This window comes from Acanthochromis polyacanthus, chromosome 22 (genome assembly GCF_021347895.1).
Source record: "Acanthochromis polyacanthus isolate Apoly-LR-REF ecotype Palm Island chromosome 22, KAUST_Apoly_ChrSc, whole genome shotgun sequence".
In the NCBI taxonomy this organism is placed as follows: domain Eukaryota; kingdom Metazoa; phylum Chordata; class Actinopteri; family Pomacentridae; genus Acanthochromis; species Acanthochromis polyacanthus.
In genome coordinates this window covers 7,392,733-7,418,170 of record NC_067134.1, presented here as the reverse complement: position 1 = coordinate 7,418,170, position 25,438 = coordinate 7,392,733, and the positions used below count along the sequence as shown (strand labels likewise).

The window sequence follows — 25,438 nt, the reverse complement described above, 5'->3', positions numbered from 1 at the left end:
CATGTGGCAGGAGTTTTGGGACCCATTTGAAAACGCTGTTCACCTAAACCCAGATTTGAGCAACACTGAAAGGTTCACTTACCTGAAGTCATATCTCATCGGACCAGCTTCACGAGCTATTGCAGGACTGAAGGTAACTGATACAAACTATGATATAGCAATAGACATGCTAAAGCAGAGATTTGGCAGAAAGGATCTCATTGTGAGTGCACACATGTCAAAGTTACTGAATTTAAGCCCAGTTAAGAGATCTTCAGACATTGTTACACTGAGACAACTTTTTGATGATGTAGAAGTGCAAATAAGAAGCCTTGAAGCTTTAGGTGTTGTGTCAGACAGTTATGGAGGTTTATTGTGCCCCATTCTGCTTCAGATGATTCCTGATGACCTCGCTCTTGACTATACACGCAAAACAGATGTAACTAAAGAGTGGGTAGTTAATGACCTTGTGAGCTTTTTGCAGCAAGAAGTTGAAAGCAGAGAGCGTGCTGCACATTTGACAAAACCAAGAGAAAATAACAAAGATACACATGCTGCACAGAAACAATATTGCAAACCGGATTCAAGCAAAGACAAGTGGAAACGAGCTCATGTGCCGTCAGCAGCAGCACTCCACACAGGGAGTTCAGATACCTTTGTTCACAGTTGCATATTCTGTAACAGTACCAGTCACAAGTCCGAACAATGCACAGAAGACACAGTCTCAAGCAGGAGGGAAAGGTTAAAGAAAACAGGAAGGTGTTTCATATGCCTCAAACCAAGACATCTTGCTCGTGACTGCAGATCCAAAAATGTGACATGCACTGATTGTGGAAGAAGACATCATGCTGTTGTGTGTGACAAAGGTGAAAAACCCATTGAAAACACTGAAGCTGTTGAGAGTACAAGTGAAACCGTAGTCTCTTCAGTCATCCCACATGCAGCAAAAATGACTCCAGAAAAATGTGAAACAGTGCTGTTGCAAACTGTCAGAGCAAAAATTGAAGGACCTGGCGGAAATAAAACTGTGCGATGCTTGATTGATGGAGGAAGTCAGCGAACTTTTGTTCATGAGAAACATGTGAAGGGCCTAAAACTACCAATAATGAAACAAGAGACATTGAACCTCCATACATTTGGCTCAAAGAATCCAGTGACTACAACATGCAATGTTATAAAACTAGTCCTGGAGAATGTGAGAAACAAAGATCAGAAAATCGAGATTGAAGCTGTTCAAACTCCACAGCTTTGTACTGCAGTTATGAAAGTTCCCAGTGAACACATCCAAGGGCAGCTGGAGAACAGAGGACTACCAGTAGCAGATGTGTCAACAGGTGACAAGGACGATTTGGAGCTGGCAGTACTTATTGGAGCAGATTACTACTGGAGAGTAGTCACAGGTAAAACTGAAAGACTATCAGATGCTTTGGTTGCTATAGAAACCAGATTTGGCTGGGCAGTGCAAGGACCAGTGGTCATGTCCAGTATAAATGAAGCAACATGCATGCACATTGGACTCAGTGATAACTCAGTGGAGATTTCAACCCAACTAAGAGCGTTTTGGGAAATCGAGTCACTGGGCATCTCAACTAAAGGTGAGGAAACACCTGATGACAAGAAGGCCAAAGAAAGCTTTGACAGGTCAGTCAGATTCATTAATGATCGATATGCAGTTGCCTTGCCATGGCGCCAAGACACACATGAACTTTCAGACAACAAGAAGGTTGCACAAAAAAGATTTGAAGGTCTGAAAAGAAAACTGAAATCTGATGTGACACTGTTCCAAAGATACAATGATGTAATACAGGATTACACGAAGCAGGGAATATGTGAAGATGTGCCAGACAACAGTCACTCAGCAGACTCAGAAGGTGTAACTTATTACTTACCTCATCATGCTGTAATCAGAGAGGACAAGGTGACTACCAAGTTAAGAGTAGTGTTTGATGCTTCATCTCATGAAGAAGGGTGCTCCTCTTTGAATGACTGTTTGTTACCAGGCCCAAACCTGAATGCTGACCTCATGAGCATTTTGATCAGATTCAGACAAAATCCTGTAGCTTTTACAGCAGACATTACGAAAGCCTTTCTACAGATATCCTTAACTGAACAAGACCGAGATGCTGTGAGATTTTTATGGCTTACAGGACCACCAGATGCTGAGAGCACAGAGACACGCACCATGAGAATGACACGCGTCGTGTTTGGAGTAACCTCAAGCCCATTCCTGCTCGCAGCTACAGTCAGACATCACTTGGACAAGTACGAAGCTGAGCAACCGGATACAGTGAAACTAATGAGAGAATCACTGTATGTCGACGACCTGATTGCAAGTGCAGGTAATGCGGAAGAGGCATACACACTTACCACAGGAGCAAAGGAAATATTGGCTGCCGCCAATATGCCTCTGTGTAAGTGGACAACCAACTGTAATGAACTAAAAACCAAGTGGTCAAACAGTGAAGCTGATTTCAAACAAGAAACCGAGACACACGGAAATGTCCTGAAGGTGCTTGGTCTGGTCTGGAGACCAGACACTGATGACTTTGCTTTCGATCTCAAACACCTGATGAACATTTTAAAGGGAAGAGAGAACACAAAGAGGAGTGTTTTGAGATCATCTGCGAGAATATTTGATCCCATAGGTTTCCTAACGCCTTTTACCATTCGAGTAAAATGTCTGTTTCAGGAAATGTGGCGACGAGGACTGAGCTGGGATGAAGAGCTGCCGCCTGACCTTTCACAAGCATGGGAGGAGTGGTGCATGGAGCTTCCTCAGATCCACCAGATACTCATTCCAAGGTGGTATGGAACAGAAAAACTACCAGATGAATCACAAATTCTCCATGTTTTCACAGACGCTAGTGAAAGGGCTTATGGCGCAGTTGCATACCTGCAAGGACACACTTCAGAACACGAGACAGTAACTGCATTCGTTGCATCAAAATCAAGAGTGGCACCAATAAAGACAATAACACTGCCGCGTTTGGAGCTAATGGGTGCGTTGGTTGGAGCAAGATTGGCAACTAACCTTTTAAGGGCACTTAACATGAAAACCACTCAGCTGAAAATGTGGTCCGACTCCATGATAGTGATCTGCTGGATTCGCAGCTCGTCAAGGAAGTGGAAACAGTTTGTTGCCAACAGGGTTATGGAAATACAAACTTTGACACCCCCAGAAATATGGACTCATTGCAAGGGCAAACTAAACCCAGCTGATCTTACAACAAGAGGTCAGTCTGCGTCAAAGCTGAAAGAAGAAGAGCTCTGGTGGTCAGGTCCACAATTTCTAATGGACACAGAACTGAAAACTACACTGCCAGAGACAACAGAAGGAGCACTCTCAGAGGAAGAGATAAAAACTGAGCTAAAGGCAGGTCAAGTTGCAGTTCATCTCAGTAACAGTGACAGAGTGCAATCCGAGCCATTGCTAAAGCTGGAAAAATACAGCAAGCTACAGACCGTACTGAGAGTAACAGCGTGGATTCAAAGATTTCTCAACAACTGTCGTTCAAAGCAAAGAAAAGGGGGAGAACTAACAGCAGAGGAAATCTCAGACGCTGAAAAGGTATGGATACGTGAAACACAACTTAACAGTTTTGAAAGGGAAACAACAGAGCTAAAAACTGGAGAAAATGTGCACAAGGACTCAAAAATCAGAGACTTCAAACCATTTCTGGATGAGCATGGACTAATCTGTGTAGGAGGAAGGCTGCATCAGTCAGACATGAGCTTCAGTGAGCAGCATCCATGGTTAATACCACAGAGTCACAGATTTTCACAACTTCTGATCAAGTACAGTCACGAAAGTGTAATGCATTCAGGGGTAAGAGACACTCTTGTTCATCTAAGAGAAAAGTACTGGATGCCACGTGGGAGACAGATGGTCAAAAAATGCATTTCTGATTGTACAGTTTGTAAAAGATTCAAGGTCAAGGCAGCACAGCAAATAGCTGCACCCCTACCAAAGGATAGAGTCACAGAAGCACCACCATTTGAAATCACTGGAGTAGACTTTGCAGGCCCACTGTTTGTAAAGTCAAAGAATACCACGGACAAAGCGTACATTGCACTTTTCACCTGTGCCGTGACGCGAGCAGTACACCTTGAACTGGTATCGAGTTTATCAACAGGAAGTTTCCTCTTGGCACTAAAAAGATTCATTTCAAGGAGAGGACTTTGCAGAACAATTTACTCGGACAATGCAAAGACCTTCAAGAGAGCCGATCAAGATCTTAAAGAACTGTGGAAGGCAGTAAAAGAGCCTGAGCTGCTGGAATATTTCTCAAAAGGAGGAATCAAGTGGAAATTCATCGCAGAAAGAGCGGCTTGGTGGGGTGGTTTTTGGGAACGACTGGTGCGTTCTGTAAAAGGTTGTCTCAAGAGAGTAATGGGCAGAGCATCTCTAAGCTTTGAGGAGTTAACATCTCTTTTGACAGAAGTGGAAGCCACTATCAACTCAAGACCACTCACATTTGTGTACAATGATTTACGAGAGCCACAACCATTGACACCAGCCCATTTCCTAATAGGGAAAAGACTCACCTCCTTACCACCAAAGCCATTCACAACAGCAGGTCAGACAACAAACGCAAACAAAGAAGAGCTGACCCGAAGATGGAAATACCGCCACAAACTCGTAAATGACTTTTGGACCAGATGGAGAAAAGAGTATTTGCTGGACCTCAGATCAGCTCACACTCGTCAAACCCCAAATCCGACACCTCTCAAAACAGGAGATTTAGTTCTCATCGGAGATGACAAAATGCCACGTCAAACATGGAAAACCGGACTTGTCACAGAAATATTCCCAGGAAGAGATGGACTAGTTAGATCCTGCGCTGTGCGCACACCAACTGGGACAACTTTAAGAAGACCAGTTCAGCTGCTATATCCCTTTGAAGTTAATGCATGAACTGTCTTCTTTGGGGGGAGGATGTTGAATATTTAGTTACAATGGTTAAAAATGTGGTTGATTAACAGTTAAGGTTAATAAATAAGTCATTTGAATAAATAAATAGAATAAATATGTGGACAGACAAACAGATAAAGATTTAAAATTCATAAAATGTTAAAAGGCAATTTAACAGCTTCAGTTAAATATTACTATAAAATGTGTTTCTCAATGCATGCCTCAGATGTAATTGCACCGCTAGAGGGCACTATTGCGCCACGTTTATGGCAGAAGAAGAAGTACACTGCTAGCTAGCGGTCAGTCACATGTTAGCCTGTTGAATGTGTTATACAATGAGATGCAGCAGTCTGTTCAGTAAAAGAAATGAAATAGAAATCGAGCGTTTGGCCATTGTTTTCGCTTCAGACATAGATGCAGCTAAATCCACAACACCACCAAAGCTAATAATTTTAACCCCAACAATAACGGGTGTGCCAGGCGATGGGCACACGCACACCAGGATTGTCTTTAAAAAACTACATACTAAGACATATGCAGCAATTCCTGATGGCAGAGAACTTGCTGCAATGAACACAGAGACAGAACAGGGAGACAGAACAGCAGCAGCTTGCTTCAAACGTAGAGCGGCTCGTCAATAAAAACGCAGCTCCTCAGGCATCAGAGGAAACAGCCGCATGATCACTGCCAACAATAGTCAGAAACAGTCATTTCACGTGCAGCCCAACAAAAACATTCAAAATGACAAATGAGCCAGCCTACCTCAAAAGTCCAACGCAATGCATAGGTTATGCCCAGCTCGAAGCCACACACACCCGGCTCTCTGCCTTCGGCCAAGGTACCAGCCGACTTCTGCTAAAAGCAGAGAGCAGATCAGGCACAGCACAAACATCGCTTGGAGACGCAGTGACCGCGTCGGAACATACCTGACAGGTAGGTGGAGAGATACTCCGCCAGCATCTCGAGACTGCCACGACAAACCACGCTGCGGAGTGAACACCCCAGCTCCAACTGTGGAAAACATGTAGCCCTCTCCCAGATATAACGCAGTATAGCACCGCCCAGTAATCAAGGTGCAATAGGATGATTGCTCCCAGCTACATTCAATGACCGGGAGCAATTGAAAACTATACCACCTGATCCAATACACAACATGAGTGCAGACGGACTGGGCCGTCCTGCCACACCTGTACGTGCTCCAATCTGCCTCAAACTTTACATGTGTGATCACTGTCCTGCCCCGATGAGTTCCGTAGACCAATAGACAGTGAAAGAGGTAGTGCCACCTGGCAGCCATTTTGAATGACTCGCCACGAAACAGGAAGTGGTGTCTATCTAGCCTGTACATGCACCAATCTGTCTCAGACTTTACACGTGTCATCAGAGTCTGGCCCTAATTGCATCCATGCCACATCTGGAGGCCATTTTGGATATCTCGCCATGAAAGGGGAAGTGCTGTGTAACTTGCCTATATGTGGTCCAATCTGCTTCAAATTTTACAAGTGTCATCAGAGTCCAGCCCTAATCACATCCATGCCACATCTGGCGGCCATTTTAGATTTCTCGCCATCAAACAGGAAGTTCTGTGTAACTAGCCCATACGTGTTCCAATCTGCTTCAAATTTTACAAGTGTCATCAGAGTCAGGCCCTAATCACATCCAAGTGACACCTGGTGGCCATTTCAGAATTCTTGACATGGCACAGGAAGTGCTGTGCAACTAGCCTGAAGGTCGTCCAATCTGGCTGAAACTTTACACTCTCAGTTTTCGCAGCACCTAGTGGACATGCATGGGCCAGCCGGGCCACTCGGATGCGAGGACCAGACCAACGCTGCTTGCAGCTTTAATTTTTATTAGATTTCTCAAGTTATTTCTTTTGTTTATTTTTAATGTTTAAATTATTGAATTTTGGTGGTCGGGGGACAGACACAGTCTCAATAAAGTTAACTGAATTACTGGAGGGTGACAGCTGTGAGGAAACTGCAGAGGTGTGGACGACTACAGCTCTGGGTCCTGGCCTGTACTCTGGGTCCTGGTCTGAACTCTGGGTCCTGGCCTGTACTCTGTATAAAATAAAATCAGCCGTATTTCTATAAATGAGCACTGCTCCAGCCAAAGTGGGATGGATCCGTCTCTCCTAATCAGACCAGATTTTCCCCAAAAAGAGCTCCAATTGTCTATAAAGCCCACATTGTTGGATGGACACCATGTAGACAACCAGCGATGGAATGATGACATGCGGCTAAATGTATCATCACTGGTTGGATCAGGCAGGGGTCCAGAGAAAACTACGGAGTCTGACATGGTTTTGGCAAAGTTACACATCGATGCGACGGTAATTTTGGTGACCTCTGATTGGTGTACCGCCGACTAGTAGTTACTTACTGAGGAATAGTCTGATTGATTCTACAGTGCAGAAGGCAGGAATACCAGAATTTTCTGGATGCTTGGAGCAGAATAGCGTGATTTAGCATCAGATTCAGACAGCTAAGAGGGAGAGGAGAGACTTGAATGTTGTGTTTTTAGATCTGGCTAATGCCTTATTTGGACTTCCTTTCACTACTTTAAGGTGCCAGAGATGGTTGGTAACCTGGTGAAAGCATATTTCAGGACATCAGATTATGTGCAAGTACAGGAGATTTTCCAACAGGCTGGCAAAGATTGGAGGCTGGTATTATGGCAGGATGTAAAGTTTCACTGTTAGCTTTCACAATGGCTATGGAGTTAATGATCAGGGCTTCCAAGTGGGTCGTAGGTGGAGAGAGACAGCAGAATGGAATGAGTCTTCCACCAGTTAGAGCTTCAATGGATGATATGACACTGATGACTACAACAGTAAATGTACACAGAGGTTGTTAGAATAAATAGGAATCTCAGATGGGCCAGTATGAGGATCAAGTCTAGTAAATCGAGGAGTATTTCATTATACAGAGGGAAAGTAAGTGATAAGAAGTTTTCCATAGATGGTGAGGAAATTCCTACCAATAGGGAGAAGTCAGTGAAGAGCTTAGGAAGGTGGTATAATGTGGACCTGAATGATGAGGAACAAGTTGTACAATTTAAAAAGGATGTTGCAGAAGGGCTGGATAGAATAGATAAATCAGGGCTCCCAGGAAAACTGAGGTTGTGCTGTTTGCAGTTTGGTTCATATCCTAGATTAATGAGGCCAATATCCATTTATGAAGTCCCATTATCCATGGCAGAGAGAATGGAAAGGCTAGTTAGTTCTTATATTAGGAAATGGTTGGGTGTTCCCAGGTGATGAAGCAGTGTAGCTTTGTATGGGAAAGGGAAACTTCAGCTGCCAGTATCTAGTCTAACAGAGGAGTTTAAATGCACCAAGGTTAGGACAGAGCTCTTATTGTCTGGGAGTAAGGACAGTTTAGTTAGTAATGTGGTTCTGAATCCTACCAGGGGAGGAAATGGAACCAGAGAGCAGCAGTGCAGGAGGCAGAGGCAGCTCTGAGGCTGCAGAAATAACTAGAGAAGCACTTGGAGAGCGCAGACCTCCGCCAGGCCATCTGTCTGTCTGTCTGTCTGTTTGTCTGTTAACAGCATAATCCGGATCACCTCCAAAATCTAATCGATTGTTACTTTTGCTCTTCCGGACATTCTGTAAAAATTTGGTGAAAATCCGTCCATGAATTTTTGAGTTATGCTGTTAACAGACAGACAGACAAACAGACAAACTCCGGTGATTACATAACCTCCTTGTGGAGGTAATAAGTAATGTTCAGTCTGACCGGGGAGGCTTGAGGCTTGACCCAGGTAAACCAGCATGGAACAAAGCAGGTCCAAAGGAGAAAAGAAAGCTGGTAGTGGAACAGATGTGAAGACAAGAGGAACTGTTAAGGGGGGCAAAGGCAGTTGGTCAGGCCAAACAGGGGCAGTGGTTGAACTGGGAAGGTGTTGAGAAGAGGAAGCTCAGCTGGAGGGACCTGTGGAGGATGGAAGAAAGCTGTATTAGATTTCTAATAGGGGCTACATACGATGTGTTTCCAACCCCCCAGAACCTCAGACTCTGGGTAGATGGAGACCAATCCTGTCCGCTGTGCTCAGGTACTGCTAGCTTACAGCATATTTTGTCTGGTTGTGGAATTAGCCTGTCAAAAGGCCGGTATACATGGAGGCATAATCAGGTACTGAGAAGCTTCGCTTATAGAGAGGAGAAAGCAGGAGAATTCTGGAGGTTCTAGTAAGGAGAGGTTAGTGGAGAAATTAGTTGGAGATGGGGAGAAGGATAGAGGCCTTAAGTCAGGAAGGAGGCAGGAGCCTATGATTGGGAAATGCAGGTAGATTGAGGAGGAAAACTTGTTGTTCACCAAGAAATAGTGTGAACTACTCTGAGGCCAGATATTGTTTTGTGGTCTGTGAAGGAAAAGAGTGTATTTCATTGAGTTAACATTCAGTGGAGGCGGCTTATGAGAGGAAGAAGGCTGGATATGCAGACTTAAAGACAGAAACTGAGCAGAGGGGATGGAGAACCAGAGTTCACCCAGTTGAAGTGGGCTGTAGGGGCTTTGTTGCAGCTGTTTCCACAGTGTAAACTGGAAGCTCTCAGGTCAGGACTCACACTTTGAAACTGATGTGATTTCTATCAGTGGATAAACAGCTAACCTGAGTACAATCATTTCTGCTGATGGGATTCATCAAATGAGCTTTTACTGAACTTGTGCAGGACTTTGTCAGGGTTTATTTTTGACATGATTAAATCCCACTAATCATTGTTGAGATTGTTGATTTGCTCGAGACGCATGAAATGTGCAGCAAAATGTATCTGAAAGACAAAGAAGAAAAGAGAGAGAGAAACATCCATCCAAGTGTTGTCCATCAGGTTTGTGTTGTTTTGTGTGTGCAGGCTGTCAGGCTGTCTGGTCACAGAGGAAGGCTGTGCTTCTCTGGCCTCAGCTCTGAGCTTGAAGACCTCAAATCTGAGAGAGCTGGACCTGAGCTACAACCATCCAGGAGACTCAGGAGAGAAGATGCTGAGAGCTAAAGTGGAGGATCCACACTGTAGACTGGAAACTCTCAGGTACAGACAGACAGACACTCTGAGGTACAGACAGACACTCTGAGGTACAGACAGACAGACAGACACTCTGAGGTACAGACAGACAGAAACTCTCACTAAACTATCAGCCGAGCTCACAAAAAAGAGTGGAAGCAGAAGAACACTGTTAGCTCAGCTATGCACCATGACCAAAAGGAAACTGTTAGCCTAGCTTAGCTCAAAGACAGGAAGCAGGGTGAACTTTTTTCTTTTTTTTTAATTTCAGAAAGTCACAGGTAACATCCAACATCAACATGATATTGAAACAAACAGTGACAGAGTTAACAAAAATCACTTTGAAGGAAGAGAAGAACGAAAAGAAAGGAAACTAAAAAAAACACAAAAAACAGCTGAGCAAATTGAAACATTTATAGCAAATTAAATATTTTACAAATGTAAACAGTTTTTATTGCTTTCTGGTTATCAGATATTTATTTATTGACTTTAAATAATATTCAGATTCTTTATGGAAGACAAGATAATTTGGCTTTTGATGACTGAATTTTGCTTTATGAATGTGAAATTTTACTAATATTAATATGAGATTGATGATAAAGGCCTTGTCTTTTTCATATCCATCCTGTGTGTAAACTCCAAAATAATGTGTTTGTAGAGCAAATCAATCTGCAGATTTAGTTTTTTTGAACAAAATTTAGAAATTTCCTTCCACATTTTTCTGCTGTAACTACAATAATAAAAATGTGGAACTGTTTCTGGCTGTTCAGAGCAAAAAGAACATCTTACATCTATATCACGTTTGAACTTAGTCATAGAATGTTTTATGGACAGATTTTATGTAAGATTTTAACAGAAATGTCCCTAACTTTGTTAACATGAATTTGTGAGGTCAAAGCCAAACCTGAGACCAGAGATATTATTAATAAAAGAGTTCCAGTCATGGATAACATCAGGTTTTGTTGTCGTTTCTCTTTGGAACAGTGCACGTATAGCTCTGTTGCTGTTCTTTGCAGTCCCAAAGCATATTTAGCCACAATAAGTGTCACATGGATTAACAACATGTATATCTGCTGCAAGAGAGGAGGCAGTGCACAGAGTCACAGCAGCAGCTGGAATGGAGCTAATGACCTTTGGAAACTCTTCAAGTGTTGAAGGGAATGGAGACTTTTCACAGAATTCAGTGTCATTCATAAAATGGCCACTAGGGGTCAGAAGCTGTGAGACGAAGTCCATTTTGTTGTTAAAGCAGCGATTGAGAAAGATGCTTTTATTTTGATGCAGTATATCCCCATTATTCCAGAGATAATACCCATGTGGAGAGAAATTGTGCTTGTAGGCCGTTTTCCACGACAACAAAACCTGTTTGTGAAAACTGGATCATTTTAGGGGAATCTTGTTTATTTGGTAGCTACAAACCAACAGAAAAGGGAGTCCTCCAGTTTGATGAAATACACATTTAGGAATAAAGTTCTATAAAGATGCATCATTTTTAAGAAAGATTTGAACCATTTGATCTTCAGAACATTGTTTAGAATTGAAAAATCAACAAAGTGGAGGCCTCCATTTTTGTAGTTGTTCAGAATTCCAGATTTTCTGATCTAGTGTGTACGGTTTTTCCACAGAAAATGAACAAGCATCTTATCAATAAATGTGACAGTTTTACAGTCCAGTGCCAGTGAGGAGGCGGCATACACAAGTCTGGAAATTCCCTCAGCTTTTGACAGAAGAGTTCACCTTTAAGTGATAAGTCTCTTTGTAGCCAAAGCTTCCATTTATTCTGCACCTTTTTAATCCTTGGCTCAAAGTTGAGATGGCATCTCTCTCACTGATTTTTAGTTCCAGTAATCCCTAAATAGTTAACCTTACTCTTTACTCGTATATCATCAATTGAGGTTATATCAGAACTTTAGAGAGCGAATAGCTCACACTTATTTAGGTTTAAGTCCAAACCTGATGCTTTAGAAAACATGTGGATTGCATTAATTGCAGGCTTTATCTGTAGGGCATTCTTTAAAAACAAGGCTGTATCATCAGCCAACTGACTTCAAAGTCTGCTTCTAGCAGCAATAGAGATGCCTTCCAACTGACAGAATTTGACAAAATGACAAAACATTTGAGCAACAACCAGGAAGAGGTAAACTGAGACAGGGCAGCCCTGTCTTAGCCCTCTTTCCAAACAAAATCTCTGAGTTGTGCCATTACTCAGTTTTACCGAGCTATTGGCGCCAGCATAGAATGTTTTCATCACACTGCAAAAGTATGGCCCAAAACCAAAGCTGTTAAGAGCAGAAAACATAAAGGAGTGTTCAACTGTATCAAAGGCTTTGTGAAAGTCTCCAACTAAAATGAAACTGTCATCCCTAATAAGGTCAGCATCGTCTATGAGGTCTAAAACTAGCCTCATGTTATTGAAAATATGCCTGTTACTCCTAAACCCAGACTGATTCTCATCAATAAGAGAGTTAAGAGCATTTTTACATCTTTTAGCAAAAACAAGAGCAAGAACTTTAGAGTCATTGTTCAATAATGAAACTGGTCTCCAGTTATCAATGAAGAGAGGCTCCTTTTTTGGTTTAGGAATTAAAGTCATCCAGCCTTGTGTCATACTTGCTGGAAGAGTCCCTTTACTAATACCTTCAGAAAACTTTGAACAGAAATGGGGCCAAAAGTTCAGCAAAATCTATCTAGAATTCTGAAACAATCCATCAACTCCAGGTGACTTATTACTCTGAAGTTGCATCATTGCATCTAATACTTGTTGTTGTGTGAGAGGGGTGTCACACATCAACCGCTCTTCCTCCGTTATAGAGTTTGTAAAATCAACACATTAAACAGTCTATCCATTGCATCTTTGTCAGACTTTGTTTTATAAAGAGAGCAAAACTCAGAAATACTGCTCTTACTTTCAGTCACAACTCCATCAATGTTCAGTTGAGACATGGCATTGTACTTAGCATGAGTTTTTTCCACTTTAACCCTTTAAGCTGCGGTCAATTTTCCCCTGAAATTTCAACTGAAGATGTACAGAAAGTAAATTGAATGCTGTTCTTGAACTGTTTGGAGTACAGGCATGGCTGGGGTCTCCTTTGAAAGCTGACAACCTGCATTGTCACCCAGTGCAGTAAAAATTACTCTCGGTGCTACTGACACAGAGTTATTTATGTTGGAACACACTGAATTAGGAAGAATTTTATTCACGCCTAAATTTTTTCCCTAATAAAACACCTGAAAATTAGTGTGGCAGCACTGTGACAGCTTGAAACACAACATGGCAACAGCCTGGGGTCTTACATAGTTCAGGACAAAATTTCAGAGCAAAACTTCAAGAAATGAGTGTTTCACACATGTTTTTGTACTAATATGCCCAATTATGTCAATTTTGGACACCCTATGTACACCCTGTGAAAAAATGGTATATGGTCGTTTATTGGCCCTTTTTCACACTATTTTCACTCCAAAAACTCATAAAGAACTAAAAAAAATCACTTCAGATAAGCTTCAGTGTGGATCTTGATCTGAATCAGAGGCACAGACGGAGACAGAGAAAAGCAGCTGCAGCAGGAGAGCCGGAGGTGTGAAAACTCACACAGAGCCGCTAAAACCCGCCTCTCGGCTATTCAGCAAGCTCATTGGCTACATGCCCTGTCAGTCAAACGTTTCCTCCGGCGTCATTTTGCTCAGAATTTAGTGGAGAGATGAGAGTCACCAGATCCATCGGTCTCGGCAACGGCTGGCTGTTCCGGGTTCGGAGGCAGCGATGAGTCACTTGATTGGTTGAAATGCGGTTGGGATCGAAAGCAGAGGCTTCAGTCGCCATTTTCTGACCGAGATCGTGAGGATGACAGAAAGCTTCATAAAATTATGGATAAAAATGCAGTGAATTATGGAACGCGCAGCTCCACCGTGCGCCACGTGGACGCGCACGGAGCCGAGCTATTTGTGGATTATTTACTTATTTCTAGACATGTTTTGGACAAAATATGATACTTGCTAGTATTGTCTGGATGACTACTCTTGGATTATGGCCGGTTTTTGTGGATTATTTTCATCGTTGACCGGTAAAAGACCGTCGAAACGTAAGTTATGCCCTTTATGCCCCTTTAAACTTTGTTGTTTGTTTTAGAAATGTGTTTATATTACCCGCTGTGGTAATCACATCTGAAAGTGGTTTATACCGGCGGATTCATGAGACTCTAAACTTTCCATGGATGTATAGTGTTTCTATCGTCCCGTTTAAAGCTAAAAATGGTTTTGCCGTTAAACTTCAGCCGGCCATTTTCGGCCCGAATACGGGCCCGTGAAGCTTAAGGGGTTTTAAAGAAACAGGAAGTCATTTGTTCACCGTGTTCAAGCCACTTCAGTCTGGATCTACCAAAAGCAGCCTCTGCTTTAACCTTCTATATATCATCTAAAGTGTTTAGAAGTTCAATTCATTTTCATTTTTCATCATGTCAGAGATTTTCTGGTGCAATGCTAGCCAAGGACATTATATCTGTGATTACTTTCTCCTCATTTTGGCGTCTACATTTGGCTAACTCACTTCCAGATCTTCTTAAAAATCCACCCATTTCAAATTGAAGGAGTTCCCAATTTTTTCCATCATTTCCTTCCTTCAGAGCATTTAACCAATAAAAGTGAATAATTGTACTAAGTTGATGTTTGACATTGTCATGCCTCAATAAAGAGCTCTTCATCTTCCAATCAGAGAATTGCTTGGTGTCAACCATTCCTGGAAGGAGATGTAAATATCTAAGGATGGCTCTATGGTCAGTTAATGGGGGGGGTAGGACATTGATTGGAATATTGTCTTTAGAAAGTGATTTAGAGAGCAGCCAGTAATCCAGGCCAGACTGTCTGGAGCCATTTTTATTCCTCCAAGTATTTGGAAACTTCTCTCTCCATACATCACATCAATCATACTTGTCAATGAAAGAGTTGAAGTGAACATTTGGCTGTGAGCATTTAGCTGGAGGCCATCTATCATCACCTCATTCATGAGCACATTAAAATCACCTCCTACAATGAAGTAAGCCTCAGGGAATGTCTGAGTTAGAGCTGCAAGTTTACAGTCTAATGTATGAATAAGTTTATCCTTTTCTGATGTAGAATTATAAGCGTACAAATGAACAATAATCATTGCTTTGCCATTCCAGTCTACTATTAAACAAATCAAATGAGCTTGACTGTCACAGAGTGCATCAATTTTCCAGGAAAACTCCCCTTTAAACAAGATCCCCCAGCAGAATGTTCTGTCCATGTCATCACCACATGTCGTTTCCCACCGATTTTTACACAAGTTTACATCTTTAATAAGTGAGTGTGATTCTTGAAAAAAACAAATCAGTTTTCAGCTGTTTAACATTAAAAATAAAGCTTTACGCTTTACATTATTCCTCAGTCCCCTAGCATTGAGTGAGACAAGTGAAAAAGACATAAAAAAGAAGAAATAAAGCAAAAAGCTTTCTAAGCTTCTAGCTATGTATATTCTGGCACACACACAAAAAGGAAAGGCAGCTCAGCGACACCTATAACCTGATGTTCTAGTTCATTAAATGAGATGTTCCAAAGGGATTTAAGGCAATGGGCTAGCATAGAGTGATATCACTGAAAAAGAGGAAAAAGAAAGAAGAAAGTTCTGTTTTGCTGCACAATTGTAGAAAATGATTTAAAGTTGTACAGTCAGTCATGGCGCCAGTGAAGTTTGTATCAGTCTGGGAGAATGATGTCACCTCTATGAACGCTCTGGTCCTTTATCAGTGGAACAGTGTGAGAGCCATGTAACGTCCATGTGTGCTGCTGAAAGAGTCTCTGCTGCTCTGACCGTCCTCCTCCTTTCAGGGTGACGCCTGCTGGAGTCCGATGGTTGACACCAGGTCTGAGGAAGTGTAAGTGTGTTTGAATGGATTGATGGAAACAAAGCAGCACATTCAAGCATCTTCAAAGTGTCACATCTCTGAGGTCATCATCAAAGCTTTAATACTGATCACATGATCCATCAATAACTGCAGCTGTGTTGTGTTTGTTCTCTCCATCAGATTCCTGTCAACTCACAGTCGATACAAACACAGTACACAGAAAACTCAAACTGTCTGACAACAACAGGAAGGTGACATATGTGGAGGAGGATCAGAGGTATCCTGATCATCCAGACAGGTTTGACTGGTATCATCAGCTGCTGTATGGAACTGGTCTGACTGGTCGCTGTTACTGGGAGGTGGAGTGGAGAGGAGTGGTTGCTATATCAGTGAGTTACAGAGGAATCAGAAGGAAAGGAGACAGTTATGACTGTGGGTTTGGATTTAATGATCAGTCCTGGAGTCTGTTCTGCTCTGATTATGGTGGTTACTCTGTCATTCACAATAACAGTAAAACATCCATCAGGTCCTCCTCAGTCTCTCACAGAGTTTCAGTTTATGTGGACGTTCCTGCTGGAACTCTGTCCTTCTACAGAGTCTCCTCTGACTCTCTGATCCTCCTCCACACCTTCAACACCACATTCACTGAACCTCTCTATCCTGGATTTGGGTTCTGGAGGTTCTTTCCTGGTTCCTCCTCAGTGTCTCTGTGCTGAGTCTCGTCTCCAGAGTCTCCTCCTGGTACAGAAACAGTGTTGAACAGATGGTTGAGTCTCTCCATGACTCTGTCCCTCACAAACATGTTTTCACATTCATGGATTAAATGTGTTTCTTTGTCAAATCCTTCTCAATGATTCCTTGTAAACTTGTTCCTCTTCAAAGATGAAGTTGTGATTCTTCCAGGAGCCAAATGTGGTGTTTGCGTCTTTTTCCAGTCAAATGTTGAGAGTGAAAATCAGGATGTGGTGTTCCTCTGACGCTCACTGGAACTAAAAGCATTTGAGCTGCACAAAGTGTGAAATGAGAGAGGAAGCAGTGAATCTCCAAACTGCTGACAGACTTTCACACATTATTGTCCAGTGAAAATCAGCTTTTTGTGCAGCCACACTTGATCCTGATGTGAGTCTTTAAGTCCTGTTCTAGTGATGAAATGAGAACTTCCTTCATCTGTGTCACTCTTTCCAAAGTATTCTGTGCTCTTCTGTCATTTATGTCTTATTGATAGATCCATTTTTCATTTTTACAATAAATAAGTGCTTCAATGTTTTTTCATCAGTTTTTTTTGATCAGATTCTGAATTTCTGGTTTCATCAACAAATTCTATCAGATTGTATTTTTCCATCAAAGCTCCCATAACCCTAGCTATCTGTGGATCAAAATGTTTTCAGCATCGATATGATTCCAGTAGAATTTAAACCCACCAGGACTATCCAGATTACATTGAACTCTGTAAATTCTACATTTTTTAGCCTGTTTCATTCTATAAATGTTGTGTTTGGCCGTTAAAGGAGCTTTTCCTCACATTGTGCTGTATTTGAACCCTTCCATGCTCTAAATTCTTTGAACAGATCTTGTGCTGTAATCAATGTCTAACTTAGTTTTTATTTTCATTGCAGTGGTTGATTTTTCCTGAACAAGATCAATGATTTTAATACGTCTTTCTCCACTTTTATTTGCTCTGCCTGTGGCTTTTAAACTATTCTAACTTTCTTTTTATTGAATAAATGACTAATAACACACTTTGATCTTCATGTTTGTTTGCTTATTTGTTAAGTGGAATTTAATTTTCCATGTTGAATAATCAACGTTTATCCTCTTCCACGGCAGAAATGAAAACAGAAAAAAGATCTTTAGTAAAGCAGTAAAACTGATGCTTTTATTTTGATCTTTTTGTCTCCATTTTTAATTCTATTTAATTAAATTTATCCCTAACAGCAGATATAAAGAACTCCAAAGACTAGAAGAAAAACTCCATATTTTAGTGGTGAAAAGACTCAGAAACCAAACTTGTAAATAAATGATCTTCTCTGTTTTAATTTCTATCTGTTCTTATGATCACAGTCAGTGAGCGAGTAAAACATGAACAATCTAAAGTTGTGAACTTGAACTTCTTTCAAAGTGATTTTTCTGTGAACAATCCAAATAAAGTGTGAGGTCAAAGTGTGACGGTTGGATCCACAGAAACTACTAATATCCTGTTGAAGCGCTATAGAAGCGTCAGAGCAGCAGATTGTAAAGTCTGGTCCAGATAAGGAGCTCTACAGTGAGGCTGAGCGTCCATCAGAGCTGTCTAACCTGGACCTCACATCTCTGAAAGCGTTGGAGCTCATTTTTAATCAGCTTCATCTGGACAAACTCACCACACATTGGACCTTTTTACAACCACTTTCTCACCTCAGATCATCTGAAAACTACATTTAGTGTCACAATAACAGCAGGATTCCCAAAATACTTGAGTTTCCTCTGAAAGTTTCCTCCTCGCTCTTTGCTGCTGCTCTAAATGCATTCTGGGATATTTGGCTCCCCAAGTTTTTTGTTGTTTTATCTTTTATGAAGCATAATTGAACAACAAATAGGCACCAACTGTGTCCTACAATTCCACTGGTCCAAGCAGAAGAGAAGCAGAAAAGAAAGAAAGAGAATAATCAAATCAGACAGCTTGAAATAAATGAACTTCTCAGGGGTTCATCAGTTTATAACATGAGAATCTGAGACAGTCTGAAGGAACTTCTATTTGACAGCTGTGCTGTCTTTAAAGTGAAGTGATTTAGTTGAAAATTGATTTCAGTTGGGTTTTTAAAAAAACGCGTCAAAGTGAGCGCTCTGTTTTGGTTTGGTGTCAGAAATGATGGCGGTGTGAGCGCTCGCACCGCTCTGACCTATCTTTGAAGTTGCTACGTCACTGGTAGAGTGCTGACAGCTGCAACGGACACAGCTAACCAAAAAACAAAAACGGACACAGCTAACCTTTGTTGCTAATGTTTTATCACGCTTCTGCCTGGGAAATTATTTATCTGTGAGTAAAATGTGTACATAAGCATCAAATAAGACTGCCATGTCAGAAGTTTCTGTTGTTATAATTTGTTATGTAGTTAAACTGTGTCATTCAGCGCAGAGTTAGCAATCGGCTTCAGTACGTGTAATACGTGTGTTCATGAATATGTCAGCGCTCATATACTGATTTATTTTATTTTCTCTGTTGGTGTCTGTTGTCTGTTTCAGTTTTACAAAAAAGAGAAAACTGTTGATCAGTCAAGCTCAAGTAAAGCACAGAAAAGCAAGCCCTGTGTGGTTATTTGAAGACTTTGAAATGTTAGCTGGCTGTCTAGCTGCACATGAGAACACGCGCTGCAAGGGCAGCATAACAGTTTTATTAAGGAGGAAAAGAAAAGTTTCAAACTCAGAGCAGCCTTCAAAAATCTACATCTGTGTGTCTAAAACTCAGCAGTTCTCATTCTAGGATTCCACATAAATTCCAGATGTTTGTTGTGCATAAAGAGAGCAAACTTGATAGAATTGTATTCACAGACAGGTTGAACGTTGTTTGTTAGCAACCATTCATGATTGTGTCCCTAAAGCTCCTCACAATAGTTCAGGAGGAGAACAGATGTTCTGGAGGTTCACATCTTCTCCATCAATGTGCATGTGTTCTTCTCCACATGAAATCTCCTTCTGGAACATTCTCTACATGGAGAAACATCAGAAAGAGTTTAGAAATGAACTTCTTTCATTTGAGCTCAGAAAGGAAAAGACAAATATCTGCTTGTGACTTTGATAGAGTCAGTCTGTGGAAATGTTGGAGATCCAACTTTTCTTTGAGCAGGAAGAGGAAAACATTCTTTAGTTCCTGATCATCTCACAATGTTGTTCTAACATTTAACGTGTCAAAATGTTTCTCTGTCAATAAACAGCGTGTTAGAATGAGGAGTTCACATGAATTCTGGAACATTCCTTTGATCACTGGAACAGCTTTGATTAGCAGAGAATGTTGTTTCTAGCAGCAATCTGAAGTCAGTTTACTTTGAAAATCACTAGAACATCTTCATCCATTCAATGTGTTCCTTTCTCCATCCAATCCTTCACAAAGACACATTTCCTCCTGTACAAATCCTCCTGTTCTTCCACATTGTAGCTTTGTGTGGACTGAAGTTCTGCTTCTACAGCATTTTCCAGTAGAAGAACAGCTGCATGTGGAAATGGGATCATTTAAAGGATGGAAATGACATGTTAAAGAGAATGAGACAAAGATGAGGCGCTAAGGTAAAGCACAGATAATGTTCCTGTTTTCTAAAGTCATTTCATGGAACCATTCATTGTTTGTCCATCAGTGACATTCAAAGCCCCTCCTCTACTCATTTTACCACATCACCTTTTAGCATCAAATCACATCACAGTCAATCTGCTGGATTTTCTTCATCCATCCATGTGAAACACATCAAGAATCTGCTGGATAAATCCATCCTGAAATCCTTCCATTTCTGTCCTCAATATTCTACCAAATATCAAAGATTCCTTTGGAAGCAGATCTTCAAGGATTTTACATTTGATTTCCACCAATCAGAATGTTAGAAGTTTCCCTGTTCATCAGATTTTACTGATAGTTTCTCCAAATGTTTCAGCTCATTTTTACTGGAATATTCTGAAGTAAACTTTGTGTTTTCTGGTGAATGGATCAGATCTCACATTTAGTTTCAATCAAACCCTGAGGCTTCTGGAAAATACACACAGCTTTAAAATAATGTTGGATCATCTGCTGACTGTGTCCTTATTAAATGCTTTTAGACTTTCACTATTTTAACCCTCGTGTCCTTTTAAAGGTTGAAAATGTGGAAAATAATAAATATTTCCACAGTCAAACTTCTGATGTCCACATTTGAACATTTTTGGGACATTTTTGAACATTTTTTGGTGGAAAAAGAAGAAATGTTTCTAAAGAACATTCACATAAAAATCAACCAAAATCCAGTAAATTCTCTGGATTTTGGTTGATTTTTATGTGAATGTTCTTAAAGAAAATATCAGAAGTTTTACTGATAAATATGGAATCACTTTAGATATTTTTAGGATTTTTGGAAGATTTTTACTCATTTTTTGAAAATATTTACAAGACTTTTCCTGCCAAATTAGAGGGATTTTGTTTTGTTGTTTTTAAATAAAACTTTTAAGGAATTATTGGAATTTTCTTCCTGAAGGTTTTTGCACATTTCCATAAATTTGGTGAATTTTTTTGCTGAATTTCTGGATTTTTTTCCTGTTTTTTGGTGGCGTAAATGAAGCCAACAGGAGGGTTGATATCCAGAGCTAATAATAAACAGCAGAGGACTGATGGGTCTCCTTGGTGTTTGCTCCTGTTAACATCTCATCTTCTAGTAGTTCCACATTGAAGGAATTCTGCTGGACAACACTGAGAGCATATGAATGAATTTTCCATCCAAAATAATGCAGTGAATGTCAAATAAAGTGGTGCTGAAGCTCGTCAGAAGCTTTCAATGAATGTAGAAAGAGTGTAAAAGCAGCATCCTCTACCAAATGAGCACAATCCATCAATCATCATCAAAGTGTCCAAATTCCAGAGAAGACATGAACTGCAGATTGGAAATGAGTCAAAGGATCCATTTAAAACCATTTCTAGACCATGATCACAAAGTCAAACACTAGATTGTTCTTTGGTCCTTTTCTGTCTCATTTTCACAATATTTTCTCTGCTTTTTGTCTCATTTTGTGTCTTTTTTCATCTGACTTTTGTAGTAAAAAGCGCTCCGGCCCACTTGAGATCAAACTGGGCTAAATGTGGAACCTGAACTAAAATGAGTGTGACTCCCTGATTGAAAGCTTCTTTGAATGCTTCAAACAGTCCTTCTCTAATATGAGCCCAGAAAAACGGATCAAAGTTGGTTGTAAGTCCATCTGGAGCCGCTGATTTCCCCAAAGACATTTTCATTCCAGCTCTATCAATCTCTCCAAACACGTGCTTTTAAAGTCAGTCTGAGGAAGAAATGCTTTGACTTTGAAAGAAAAAGCTGCTGAATGTAAATGCTGATAGAATCTAAATCTTTCATCTGCTCTTTCTTCTGGATTGCTCCCAGTTTGATCATCAACATTTAGAGGCTGATTGCATTTCTCTCTAATCCACTGAAATAGGAACTGTTTTTCTCCCCATCTTCCATCCATTTAGCTCTGGATGCTAGAAATGCACCTGGTGCTTTATTCCAATCCAATTCATCTCCTTTAGATTGGAACCCAATCACTTCTTCTTTCTTCCTCTCAGAGAACACATTCATTTTACAACACTCATTCATATCATTCATCAACTGTCTTTCTCATTCTTTGGCTTTCTGACACATTCTTTGACCACAATCTACTGAGTTTTCTCTCACTTTATGTTGGAAAAATTCACATTTACTTCCAGAAGAACCAACGCCATCGTCTGACTTTACTGAAGATCAGATTTTCTCTCCATGCTACAGTCCTGCTCATCTTCATTGAATTTCCAGTCTTTCTGTCTAAATGTTCTTCCTGTTTCAGGCATTAATGGAACAGTAATTCCACAGGGATCAGTAGTCTGTAGCAGTCAGTAATCTGTCTGTCTCTCACCATATTTCAGTTGTGTGAAAGGGACACGTGTAGAATTCTGTGAATTATTCACTTCAAAACTATATGTTTATGTTTGGACATTAAACTATGTATGTCACAGTGAAAATATGATAACATGTCATACATCTGGTAATGAATAAACACAAGAATTCATCCTTTCCACCTCAACAGGAGGAATAAAGAAGAAATCAGATTCAATCTCACAAATCAATAACTCGACTTCTATACGACATAGAAGTGTGATTTTTGGATATGAGAGAGATGAAACACTGTCAGGAACTTTGGTAAACCTGAAAAAACAAAATACATCTCAGAAATATTAATTTTGAAGAGGTTCAGTTCCTTCAGTTGTGCTCAGGTCGTAAAAGTTTTATGGCTCCCGGAGACAGACAGAGATGTCTTTAGACAGGGAGGGGGAGGAAAGATGGCATTCCTGAGAGGGTGAAAAGGAGGTTTTAGGCTGAAAAAGAATTAAAAACATTCATAGCAGAAAAGTGAAAGTCATTGTCTTTCAAAAAGAAACAGTTCTTCCAGGTGCAGGTTCAGCAGGGAGATCCATCTTTCTGTGGATGAAAACACACAGAAATACAAAATGTCCCAGCTTTCCTCCAGTACTGGGTGTTGGTCAGCGCTGCAGAGAGAGCTTATGTGAGTTTGATCGGCTCAGGAATTCCAGAGGCCGTCGCTGAATTCCTACACTGTTAGAAATTCCTTCATCTGTTTAACAGCGCTTGAGAAATTTAGAAAACAAACAAAACAAATCTTAAATTTCACAGCAGGCCTAAAAGTTTTGTCTTCAACTCTACTTGTGATTTTAGGGATTTCTTTCTATGGTGCAAAAAAGCAACACTGGGCTTTAACGGATGCTGTTATTTACACTGACGGCCCCATACACTGGGTCAGGAGTAAATTAATCAGTTGTTCCATCTATATAATAATAACAGGATCTGTACTGTATACCATGGCCTATGGGGTCAGTTTAAAGGTTTAGCCAGTTAATTTAGTCTAGGATTAACAGTATATTAGCAGGTACACACATCAACAGCAGTGTGATGCTCGTTTGTGCTTCACTTATCAAACAAACTGCTGCCTTCAGTTTCACATATAAGGAGACAGAGGAGAATGAAATCCACCATAAGAGTCCTCAGACACCAGGAATCATTAGAATGTTCAATATGTAAATAGAAACTAGTAGTGGAGGACTGATTCAATACAATTCCACTTTTTTAAGTTGAAAATAATAAAGTTGTAATAAGATCATTTTCTTCCAGCTTTTCTGTTGTGTATTCTAACAGGGATTGTAATTAGAGCTTTGACTTGTTAAATTAGTTTGCATTTTATTTTGCCGTATTCAACAATTTCACATCAATACAATTCATTTTAAGATACACATTTTGATCCTATTGACTCATCAATGCCTGATCATCTGTGGATTTTGTTAAGTTGTAATATTTGCATTCACTGCTGCAGTTTTGTAACGTTTTCACAAAATCCTGAAAAATTCAAACAATGATAAAGTCTCATTGTTTTCTTGATTAGAGGCTAAAAACAGTTTAAAAAGGAAAAGAAATCACATTAATATCATCAGTGGGTTTCAGCGGGTTCAATCTGCAAAGATCACGTTTAATATAACTCAATAATCAAATCAAACTGTGAGAAATATATTGTACATATAATCTATTACAATAATTAAACATCAGACTAAATGAATGCATCTTTTCCTGCTTATCTGATAACTGTGTATTTCCTTCTCTTGTTTTTTCCTCTAGAAGGAGTTATTGGTCCGTAGGTGTACGTTTGTTTTCAGGTCCTTAGAACAAACTGCTGAGATGTCTAGTTATGTGAGTTGTCTTTTACACTTCTAATTAAGGTTAATTAAGCTGAATTAGATCAGTTAACTGTGGTAATATCCTTTCCTTTTCTAGGATTAACTCTGAATGACTGCCTTTATTTTATAGGATGCTGGTACGTGTAAGAAATGACTCCTACCTCTGTTTTATGACTCTGTACTGTTCTCAGAGAATTACCGCACAGCACAACAGCATGGAACTGAAAAAAATGGAATTAAAATAACAACTGTAAAATTCAGCTTCGTAATGGAAATAGTCTTTGCAACAGTGTTTAGACGTGATGAATTCTGGTAGCAGTCTGTTATAACTGGGTTATATTTTGAACAGTTTTGACACCATTTAAAAGGTATTTTAAATGTTTAACTGGAAATTATAGTCTGCTGTCTCACACTGACCACAAATCACAAGACACAGTTTGTCTTTTTTAAAACTTCAAGAGAATTTAACTTTGAAATTGTTCATCAAATTTTCACTATTTTATTGTCCCGTCCTGCTTACAGAAAATCTTGTTACCATAGCAACCAAATCTCAGTCTCATGTTTGTTATAGCATTGTTCTGAGCTGTAAAGTCATTATTCAGGTCATGTGTAGCATGTGGAGCTTCATAAAATCCCATCAAACCGTCCTGTCGTGTTGATAGGACTTCTGGCTCAGACTCCATGCAGTTCATTGTGGGTCATGTCCATTAAACCAGTGATAACAGATATTTAGCTGTGAGTCTGCAAGGGCTGTCATATCCAAATGCAAACTGGAGACATAGAGCAAGTTAAACATACCAAAAAGAACTGGTCACCTCGGGTGGTACCGTTATCTGATAGTTTGGGTCCTGGCCTAAGGACTAGAACATTTGTGAGAAGGGGGGCCAGAGGGGACCGGAGTTGTGGTTGTACCTGTCACATACACACTTAGGGCAATGAAAGGTCAGAAGGCTCAGACAAGAGTATGTTAAACTATGAACAAAGGATAAAAGTATTAGATCATAATTAACCTTAGAGAACGAAAAACAACAGATAATGTTTATGAGAAACACTTCCCAGATAATAGTACAATAGGGACAAGTATAGAAATCATATTAATCTATGAGGATCTTAAACTAGAAATAAAGATAAAATTAGATGAATCTGCCCATATATCGATCATGGATCTACCTATATATCAGTAATGAAATAGTTACATGTAATCTTTTAAATATAAATTGAATAAAACTAAAAAATAATGAAACCCAAGTTCAGCACAAACT

General features: G+C 40.2%; 1 protein-coding gene across 2 annotated transcripts in view; it reads left to right on the top strand.

Moving 5' to 3' along the window:
* Window positions 1-17,149, top strand: part of LOC127531809 (NACHT, LRR and PYD domains-containing protein 3-like) — a 30,585-nt gene extending 13,436 nt beyond the window's left edge. For both annotated transcript variants that reach the window (XM_051941959.1, XM_051941960.1), the window contains 3 exons: window positions 9,750-9,923; window positions 15,738-15,784; window positions 15,935-17,149. In XM_051941959.1, the coding sequence (XP_051797919.1) occupies window positions 9,750-9,923; window positions 15,738-15,784; window positions 15,935-16,470 (757 nt within the window). In that variant the 3' untranslated portion in view covers window positions 16,471-17,149. The remainder of the gene's footprint in view (window positions 1-9,749; window positions 9,924-15,737; window positions 15,785-15,934) is intronic.
* The last annotated feature ends 8,289 nt before the right edge of the window (window positions 17,150-25,438 follow it).